We start from the raw sequence: 10632 nt of genomic DNA on the forward strand, positions 1-10632 counted from the left end.
TTTTTTTTTTTTTTTTTTTTTTTATAGCTCATGATCATTTAAGAATCAAGTGTGTGATATTAGGTGCAGGGATCAGAGTTGCCGTACACACGCTGGATTTCTTTGTACCTGGAGCTTGCGGTTCTAAAATGTGATAGTAAGATTTCAGATGTAAGTCTATCGTTTTCTTTGTTTTTGCATATCAATGCACAGACCACCGAGCGTGACTGTTGGTTGTAATTTTCTTGTTTCAAAACTGTTGTTGTTGCAGGACGTTCTCTCCAACTTGGAGATTGTTCAAGTGGCGATAGAAACTACTGAGGAGGCGCCGCTCCAGGCCAAAAATTCAATCCTCTACATAAATTTTAAAGCATTGGCCACTGATGGTATTGGCCAGCATGTCGAACGCAAAGCTATTATTAAAAGCTTCGTCAGTGAACCTTCAGGATTCTTGTATCTCAAGGGTCACTTGTGCAAGGAAGAAGAAGAAGATTTGAGTCATACGGCCACGATTAACCGTTTGAGAGAAATCTCTAGGCGAAATCGGGAACTATACTTACGGTCACGCACAACCGTTTAGGAAACTATGTATGGTGCCATGGTGGATTAGATTAAGATATGCAGACAACTATGTATGCAGACCGTTTGCTAACGATTTTTATTTAAACGGTACTCACTGATGATTGGATTTTTCAATTATAGTTTTGTCATTCCATTTAATTTTCTCAAAAAAAAAAAGTAATAATAATAAAACGAAACAAACGTTAGAAGCAAACGCAATTCATGAGTCATATGACCCATGACACTGCATCCTCTTGGTTGGTGATGTGATGTGCGGTGCGTGTTCGCTGTGTGTGTGTCCGCGTTTATCTTTTTTATTTGCTTTTCCCCCAATATCAGTTAAATCACTACACACACTTCCCAGCACTTTCCTAACTTTTTATTTCTGAAATTTAGCATTCACAATCCTCTTTTGACAACATACTCATATTTCTAAAATTTTACATCTCTCTTTAAAAGTCTTTGGACAACAGTTATTGTAATGTCTTTTAGTTGAATGACACAAGTTAGGGAGTAAAAATAGTTGAGTTCAAACTTCAAAGCTTTGTTAAAAGTTAAAATTCAATGACTAAAAATGACTTCTATTTAATCGGCTCCAGAAAACCATAATCTAGAAAATATGACATACCAAACAAGTTTGTTCTCTTATTGAAAAGGAAAATAAAAATAAAAAATAATGTAAATAGTTAGTCACATACGGCTTTTCCAAATTATCATATGCATACATATTTGTAGAAGTAGAAAAAAATACATAATCACTATAATTAATCATAGTTAGGTTACATCAATAACAGAGTTCCTATTATAGACAAATCGTTGCGTACAAGTTGTGCTTTGTTCAATTATCAGTACACATACGTTGTTCATATAAAAATGTCATTTTACACTTATAATTGAGTCATTTCATCACCGAATGTTTCCAGAAATAAAATGAAAGAGCTTGCTTGCACCACTACATCAACATAAAGTTCAATAATTATAAGTTTGATCTTTACATCTCAATTAATTAATGTATCCTTGTCACTAACCTGAAATCTTTGTTGAATCCCACAAGTAATCCTCTAACACCTTTTTGGTATATTAATTACATAACGTCATCACAATACTCTCTCATCAACATTTACATTCCCTATATATAAACAGTTTCTCTTTAGTCATTACCATCCACACAAAACTCATTCCAAATCAAAAGAACATACCAACAAGCACCATAGAGACGAAAAGATGAAGCGATTCATTGTTCTTGCACTTTGCATGCTTATGATTCTTGAAACCACAAAAGGTTTAGATTTCCATGACAAAGATGTGGAATCAGAGGACAGCTTGTGGGAGCTATACGAACGGTGGAGGAGTCACCACACGGTTGCTGCTAGGAGCCTTGAAGAGAAGGCTAAGAGGTTCAACGTGTTCAAGCACAACGTGAAGCACATCCACGAGACTAACAAGAAGGACAAATCTTACAAGCTCAAGCTCAACAAGTTTGGTGACATGACTAGTGAGGAATTTAGGAGAACATACGCTGGTTCAAACATCAAACATCATAGGATGCTTCAAGGGGAAAGACAGGCCGCAAAGAGCTTCATGTATGCAAATGTAGATACTCTCCCAACCTCCGTTGATTGGAGAAAGAATGGAGCCGTCACTCCTGTCAAAAACCAAGGCCAATGCGGTAAAACTCTTCTTTTCATTAATACTTCAATCTAAAATAAATACTATATAAAAATGAGAATCACCAAAACGTTAGGTATGTGGTTATTACAGGGAGTTGTTGGGCGTTTTCAACAGTTGTGGCGGTGGAAGGGATCAACCAAATAAGAACTCAAAAGCTGACATCATTATCAGAGCAAGAGCTTGTGGACTGCGATACAAACCAGAACCAAGGATGCAACGGAGGGTTAATGGACCTTGCTTTTGATTTCATCAAGGAGAAAGGAGGACTCACGACCGAGCTAGTGTACCCTTACCAAGCTTCTGATGAAACTTGTGACACAAAGAAAGAAAACGCTCCGGTAGTTTCAATCGATGGACACGAAGATGTTCCCAAGAACAGCGAGGATGATCTAATGAAAGCTGTTGCTAATCAACCTGTCTCGGTTGCTATTGATGCTGGAGGCTCAGACTTTCAGTTCTACTCGGAGGTAAGATAACTCACAACACACAAACTATAATTTCAGTAATTAAAAACGTATTAATCTTTCTTTGTCTGAACACATGCAACGGTTTCATTAGGGAGTGTTTACGGGACGATGTGGAACAGAGCTAAACCATGGAGTTGCGGTCGTAGGCTATGGAACAACGATAGACGGAACAAAGTATTGGATCGTGAAGAACTCTTGGGGAGAGGAATGGGGAGAGAAAGGATACATAAGAATGCAAAGAGGTATCCGTAATAAAGAAGGACTTTGTGGTATTGCAATGGAGGCTTCTTACCCTCTCAAGAACTCCAACACTAATCCTACTGGACTTTCCTCGGACTCGCTTAAAGATGAACTCTAAAAGCTCTTTAATCTTTATATTATAAAAGAAAATAATAAGTTTGATCATCATTTGTTTATGATGCTTGTTTGGGTTTTTAGATTTATTTATTTATAGGATATTATGTTTTTTCAATGTACGTATGAAGTTGATGGGAACCTTTTTAATTCATCAATGATAAAAAAATATATGGTTTTTATGTTAGTTTCTAAAACCAAAGAACACACAAGCTTAAGGCTTTTTGGCAGAAAATAAGTGAGTCGGTGATAAAATGAAGTTTCTTTTGATCCGCAACCTTTTTCATCTTTATGCCAACTCATATTAGATTAATGAGAAAGATAGATTACCAAGCTACTCAGATACAAACACATAAAACTAAGGAAGAAGATACTACACCACACAAACAACAGGATTAGTTTGCTAAGTTATCTATGTATCTTCTACTGTTTACACGTTTTTATGAAGACTATTGTTTTTATTGCAGTTTCTGTTCATGTTCTAACCAATATAATTCATAAATGAGTAACACAAGCCTAACCATTATAATGATATTAATCAAGCTTCATTTACGTTAACTATTTTCTTATTCCAACAATTATGTGAAAATGAAAAGAAAAAATTGTGAGATGATTTGTAAAGCTATGAAATTTCAGAACAAATGGCTAATTTGTATATAATGTTGTAATGTTTTAGAAACTTTGCACACAATCTTAGACTTTGTGTGATTAAAAGTAAAAAGAAAAATTACTACAGCTAAACCAAAAAGTCCAAAACAGAGTAGTAGTAGTAAACCTTTCTTTTGCAAAATATTATTTACTTGGCTTGAAGGTTGAAGCTGAGCCATGTCCATGGCGTATTCTTCTCTTGCGACCCAATCCTTTTATACTTCAATTCCTCTATCTCATCGACTTCACCTCCCTGAACCTTATCTTCTTCTTCGCTCTTCACTCTATCGAAAACCCCTTTCTCTCTCTGCTACTTCCCCTTCGTCTTCATCATCTTCTTCTTCCATTTTCCTCTCCTGCTTCGATGAATCCTTACCAGATAGTGTTCCACAACCAGACTCTTCGACAAATATTATCAGAGAAGATGAAGTTGATGAAGAAGAAGAAGAAGAAGAAGAAGAAGGAGATGAGTTCACAGACCCAATTCTTAAATTCTTCAAGTCACGAACTTTAACATCAGAATCAACCGAAGACCCAGCTCGTGAATCCAAATTCTCCCTCCAGAAGAATCGTCGAACGTCCTGGCACTTGGCTTCAGACTTCGCTGACTCTGGAACCCAGATCGAGTCCAAGTCCGAGGAACCAGTCTCTGTGGCAAATCAACAAACACCTGGTGTGCTGCTTACTCCGTTTGAAAATGGCGACGTCGCTGGGGAAATCTTGGAACTTGCTAAGAATTTGAAAGAGAATCAAACTCTGGGAGAGATGTTATCAGGTTTCGAAAAAAGGGTTAGTGATACAGAGTGTGTAGATGCATTGGTGATGATGGGTGAATCTGGTTTTGTCAAGAGTTGTTTGTATTTCTATGAATGGATGAGTTTGCAAGAACCTTCTCTTGCTTCGCCTCGTGCTTGCTCTGTGTTGTTTACATTGCTAGGTAGACAAGGAATGGCTGATAAGATTCTGCTTCTGCTAAGTAATTTACCAGACAAGGACGAGTTTAGAGATGTTCGTCTCTATAATGCCGCCATTTCTGGCCTATCAGCTTCTCAAAGGTATGTGCTTTGTTCTCTTTGCACCATGGAGAATGTAAAGTTGTAGTCTTTGTTCAAGCTTTACTCAAATGTTGTAGTTGGTGATCTTTTGTTAGGTATGATGATGCTTGGGAAGTGTATGAAGCTATGGATAGGATCAATGTGTATGCGGATAATGTTACTTGTGCTATAATGATAAATACCATGAGGAAAGCAGGACGAAGTGCGAAAGAAGTTTGGGAGATATTTGAGAAGATGAGCGAGAAAGGTGTGAAGTGGAGTCAGGATGTTTTTGGTGGCCTTGTGAAATCGTTTTGTGATGAAGGGCTAAAAGAAGAAGCTCTTGTGATTCAAACAGAGATGGAGAAGAAAGGTATTCGTTCGAATACGATTGTGTATAATACGCTGATGGATGCTTACAACAAATCCAACCACATAGAAGAAGTGGAAGGTCTTTTTGCTGAAATGAAAGCTAAAGGCTTGAAGCCTACAGCTGCAACTTATAACATTCTCATGGATGCTTATGCTAGAAGGATGCAGCCTGATATTGTTGAGACACTTCTGAGGGAGATGGAGGATTTAGGTTTAGGGCCAAATGTGAAAGCGTACACGTGTTTGATTAGTGCATATGGGAGGACGAAGAAGATGAGTGATATGGCTGCTGATGCTTTCCTGCGGATGAAGAAAGTAGGTTTGAGACCTTCGTCACATTCTTACACAGCTCTTATTCATGCTTACTCGGTCAGTGGTTGGCACGAAAAAGCTTATGCTTCCTTTGAAGAGATGTGTAGAGAGGGGATTAAACCGTCTGTTGAAACATACACATCACTTCTCGATGCATTCAGACGATCTGGTGATACTGCAAAGCTGATGGAAATTTGGAAACTAATGTTGAGAGAAAAAATTAAAGGGACACGGATAACGTATAACACTCTTCTTGATGGGTTTGCCAAACAAGGACACTACATCGAAGCAAGGGATGTTGTTTCTGAGTTTGGTAAAATGGGTTTGCAGCCAAGTGTATTGACTTACAATATGCTGATGAATGCGTACGCACGGGGAGGACAAGATGCGAAATTGCCACAGCTGTTGAAGGAAATGGCTGCTCTTAACTTAAAACCTGATTCCATCACATATTCGACCATGATCTACGCGTTTGTTCGTGTTCGAGACTTCAAAAGGGCTTTCTTTTACCACAAGATGATGGTTAAAAGCGGGCAAGTACCAGACCCGAGGTCTTATGAGAAACTTAGGGCGATTCTTGAAGACAAGGCGAAGACAAAGAACAGAAAGGATAAAACTGCCATACTTGGTATAATTAATAGCAAATTTGGTCGGGTTAAAGCTAAGACGAAAGGGAAGAAGGATGAGTTCTGGAAATACAAAAAGAACAGAACTACTTCTCCTGATCCTCGCCGATCTTGAGCCTGAAAGCTATATAAATGCTTTACTGGTATATAGTGAGGAGGCTCAAGCTATACAAATCTAGCTGTATTCATTATTCAATATATTCTCTGTTATTTGTACTGTAGCCATATCTATTAGCATTCTTATTTTATGTTGTCCCTAGGACATACTTTGGTCATGTGTAGTAAAAAGTGCAGAAGTTTAGCTTTATTGTTCCGACAAGCAAAGAATCTCTTAGGCTGCAAGCAATCTTCAGATATAACTCTTTACTCTCTGCATCAAAGATCACACACATCACTCTCTTGTAAACAACTCAAATAAAGAAAATGAAAATCTTGATCTTGATTCTATCCTCTCTGATACTCATGGAGCTTTACATTGTGGATGCATGCCGATCATACTGTGGAAACATAACCATTGACTATCCGTTTGGCATCCGAAATGGATGTGGGCATCCAGGGTATAGAGATCTCTTGTTTTGTATGAACGATGTGCTGATGTTTCACATAAGTTCAGGTTCTTATAGAGTTTTGGACATCGATTACGCATATCAGTCCATAACACTGCATGATCCTCACATGTCGACCTGCCAAACCATCGTGCTCGGCGGCAAAGGCAATGGCTTTGAAGCTGAGGATTGGAGAGCTCCTTATTTCAATCCTACCTCTGATAATGTCTTTATGTTGATTGGATGTTCTCCTAAATCTCCTATATTTCAAGGTTAGTAAGTTACTACAAGTCTACAACAGATACTTCAAAAAAAAAAATTCTTATAATATGGTTTACAATAGAATGAAATACCAATTTCTATTCGGTTTGGTTTGTGCAATTTTGGTTTGATTCGTTTTTGTTTTGGATATTTTTCAAATATGAGTGCATTATTATTACGTTAATTAATACGATCACAAATTCACAAGTATTTTTCATACATCGACAATTAATTGTTTTATTATAAAAATAATCTGGTTTAGTTTTTTATATACCTAAACTCAATTTGGTTACATTTTGTTTTTTTAAGAAAATAAAACCAATCAAATTATAAACACATTTAGATTTTGGTTAATAGTTCAGTTAAATTTGGTTTATAGGCTTCCCGGAAAAGAAAGTGCCGTGCCGCAACATCTCAGGAATGAGCTGCGAAGAATACATGTCGTGTCCAGCTTGGGACATGGTCGGATACAGACAACCGGGTATACATTCCGGGTCAGGTCCACCCATGTGTTGTGCGGTCGGGTTCGAGTCCGTAAAAGCGATCAATCTAAGTAAGTTGGAGTGTGAAGGATACAGTAGTGCGTATAATCTCGCACCCTTGAAGCTTAGAGGACCGTCTGATTGGGCTTATGGGATACGTGTCAAGTACGAGCTGCAAGGAAGTGATGCGTTTTGTCGTGCGTGTGTTGCAACTTCTGGGACTTGTGGCTATGAATCTGCTGATGGTGGAGGGCTCAGGCATGTTTGTATGTGTGACAACCACAATTCCACTACAAACTGTGATTCAGGTCAGTATCGTATCATCACTTCTCTTATACTAAAAAGTTAATTGGGTTATACAGAGTAGGTCCAAATGAACCAGTTTAGCGTTATACCAAATTTTCTAAACAATTGGTTCACTAATTTAATGAAAAGTTAATGATTCTCTTTGTTAATGTATAGTTATAACACCATCCGGTGCATCATCCCATTTTCAACTAAAAAGTTTTGGATGTAAGTTTCAAAATGCATTTACGTGTACTATTTATTTTTTACAAATTTATTTCATCTTAGTTTAAATTATTACCTTTTTTTTCTTTTTCTTTTTGCAGCACTGATCATCTACTTCATAACTATGTGCATAGGCTTTCAAAGAAGACAATGAGTAATTATCATCATTGATAAAAATCGTACTAAGCTTCCAATTTTACTTTTACTTCATTCTTCACATTTGCTAGTTTCATTACATGAAATCATAATGTAACGTTTTGTGTATACTTCAACAAAATTTTGACTTTGTATACCAAATTTGCCGCCTCAATAAAATGTTGATGGAAACAAATGGAGTACATTGATTGAATCTTTAGATGTTGGCATTATCTTTTCCCTCAATTATTTAACATTAATTATTTCAGAATAATTATATATGTATATAAATAATTTAGCACCAAAATTCATCATTTTCATGTCCTACAAAAAAAGAAGGTTTTTCAAGTCGGTTATAACCGACTCTAAAAACTTTGCATTAGTTACTAAACTGACGTAACATTGAGCGATGTAAAATATATTTGCTTTAGTTAAACAAATGATGTTTTTTTTTTCTCGAAGTGTTAGAGCGCCTCAGAAATTTAATAAATATTGGTATAATAAAATATAATGTTGGTTAACCAAACAATGCTAAATGCTGTCCTATTTTAACATTTTTGCGTCAGTTAAAGAAATGACTTAAAAATACCAATGTCTCCAAGCATATTTTTTGTAGTGTAAATAGAGATTTGTTTATTTAATTTGGATAAAAAATGTCAATATATGTGTTTAATAACTATCTTTATTTCTCCTCTATATTAATTGCATTTGATATATATATATATATATATACATATATCATAAAAACATAACCAAACATTATTTAATAAAATAAGTAACTCTTCTTGATTTTATTTTAATATTAATCAATAATTAACTAATGTTATTAATAAACTGTTTCATAAAAAATAAAAGCATTAAAAATGGTAGCTTAAGGTGTTGTAATTATATTAAACAAAATTTTTGTAGAGGATAAAAGTTAATTAGATGTTGAAATGTGATGTGGAAGAGAGAAGATAATATAGAGTATTAAAAATGAATAAGAGGGTTTGCCCAAAAAAAAAAAAAAGGTGTTGAATAATTCAACCATTGTACATAGTCTGAACATTAAACTAGTTGCCACTTCTTATTCTTTACACAATAGAATAAGTAGATCCATACATGTGCATGCATGCTCATTGACGTAGAGAATTACGTTTAAAATTCAATTTATTTTTGAATTTGGGGTTGTTATTAATTAATAATATGCACTAATTAAGTAAAATTGCATCTAGTAGCTACTAGCTAGGTTCAATCTATATGACTTTGATCAATAACCAAAAAAATAGTTTTCACTTTTATTAGAATGCCATTATAATATATTTTACCATGTGTATTAATTAATGAATTAAAAACTTTATCCAATCAAGTTTTTAATAATTGTGACTTGTGACCATAACAATACTAAAAAACATTGACGATATAAAAAATTAATAATGAACAAAATTAAACATAATATTGAAGGAAATTTAGCTATACCATAAATAATGATGTAATTCTAATTGGTGTAAGTAAATACAATTTTAATGTTACTTAAAAAATATATTTTTTATAAAACCAACACAACAAACATATATCATAGAAATATCTGATAGGGTCCCAATCAGAGTTTAGAACACATGGCACAAGAGTTTTTTAATGGGTAGTTAGACTACCTATTTACTAATATATTTTTGGGTTTTATAGAAGAACAGATCTATTGAGTATGCATGCATCTAGTAGCTACTAGCTAGGTTCAATCTATATGACTTTGATCAATAACAAAAAAATTAGTTTTCACTTTTATTAGAATGCCATTATAATATATTTTACCATGTGTATTAATTAATGAATTAAAAACTATATCCAATCAAGTTTTTAATAACTGTGACTTGTGACCATAACAATACTAAAAAAATTGACAATATAAAAAAACAATAATGAAAAAAATTAAACATAATATAGAAGGAAATATAGCTATACCATAAATAATGATGTAATTCTAATTGGTGTAAGTAAATACAATTTTAATGTTACTTAAAAAAATATTTTTTATTAAACCAACACAACAAACATATATCAAATAAATATTTGATAAGGTCCCGATCAGAGTTTAAGAGAACATAGGACACAAGAGTTTTTTAGTGGATAGTTAAGATTACCTCTTTACTAATATATTTTTGGGTTTTATAGAAGAACATAACTATTGAGGTACAGGAGGTTAAGAAGAGATAACACCAATCCTACAAAGCCAAATCCTAACATGATAAAGTCTTATCTAATGAAAACATTAAAAGCACCAAACCAAAACCGGATAACTGCTCCCCTGGTCGACTTAATCCATGTACCGTGGGTTTGGCCGACGCAAACGAACAGGCCTGGTGGACCGCTGCAATTGTGGTCATCAATATCAGAGAAATATCTCATATCAAACCTATCTATAAAAACAAAAGGTTTGATGCCATCTACATTTCTCCTTAGTTCTTAATAAAAAATAGGATATGTAAAATTTCTCATCAAAACAAATCTTTCTCCTTACCTCATCTTTACAAGAAATTATGATGCAATTCCAATTCATGTAAGTAAATACAAATTAAAAGTTACTTTAAAAATTATACTGTTTATACAACGAATACAACAGACAAGACAAGGAATTATCCCAGAGCAAACCAATATATAAAAACCAAATGTTAGATGTAAAAATGAAATAAAATTTC

General features: G+C 34.6%; 3 protein-coding genes across 3 annotated transcripts; all 3 read left to right on the forward strand.

Moving 5' to 3' along the window:
• On the forward strand, positions 1668-3184 carry LOC104724899 (KDEL-tailed cysteine endopeptidase CEP1). The gene is made up of 3 exons (XM_010443467.2): positions 1668-2209; positions 2302-2678; positions 2770-3184. Exons 1-3 carry the CDS (start codon positions 1765-1767, stop codon positions 3034-3036), a joined length of 1089 nt encoding a protein of 362 aa, XP_010441769.1. The 5' UTR covers positions 1668-1764; the 3' UTR covers positions 3037-3184.
• Positions 3814-6331, forward strand: LOC104724907 (pentatricopeptide repeat-containing protein At5g50280, chloroplastic). The gene is made up of 2 exons (XM_010443479.2): positions 3814-4735; positions 4831-6331. The coding sequence occupies exons 1-2, from the start codon at positions 3858-3860 to the stop codon at positions 6137-6139; spliced, it is 2187 nt and encodes a 728-aa protein (XP_010441781.1). The 5' UTR covers positions 3814-3857; the 3' UTR covers positions 6140-6331.
• Positions 6427-8190, forward strand: LOC104724915. The gene is made up of 4 exons (XM_010443488.2): positions 6427-6841; positions 7210-7620; positions 7775-7825; positions 7924-8190. The coding sequence occupies exons 1-4, from the start codon at positions 6448-6450 to the stop codon at positions 7974-7976; spliced, it is 909 nt and encodes a 302-aa protein (XP_010441790.1). The 5' UTR covers positions 6427-6447; the 3' UTR covers positions 7977-8190.

The sequence above is a fragment of the Camelina sativa genome, chromosome 2 (assembly GCF_000633955.1).
Source record: "Camelina sativa cultivar DH55 chromosome 2, Cs, whole genome shotgun sequence".
Lineage (NCBI taxonomy): Eukaryota > Viridiplantae > Streptophyta > Magnoliopsida > Brassicales > Brassicaceae > Camelina > Camelina sativa.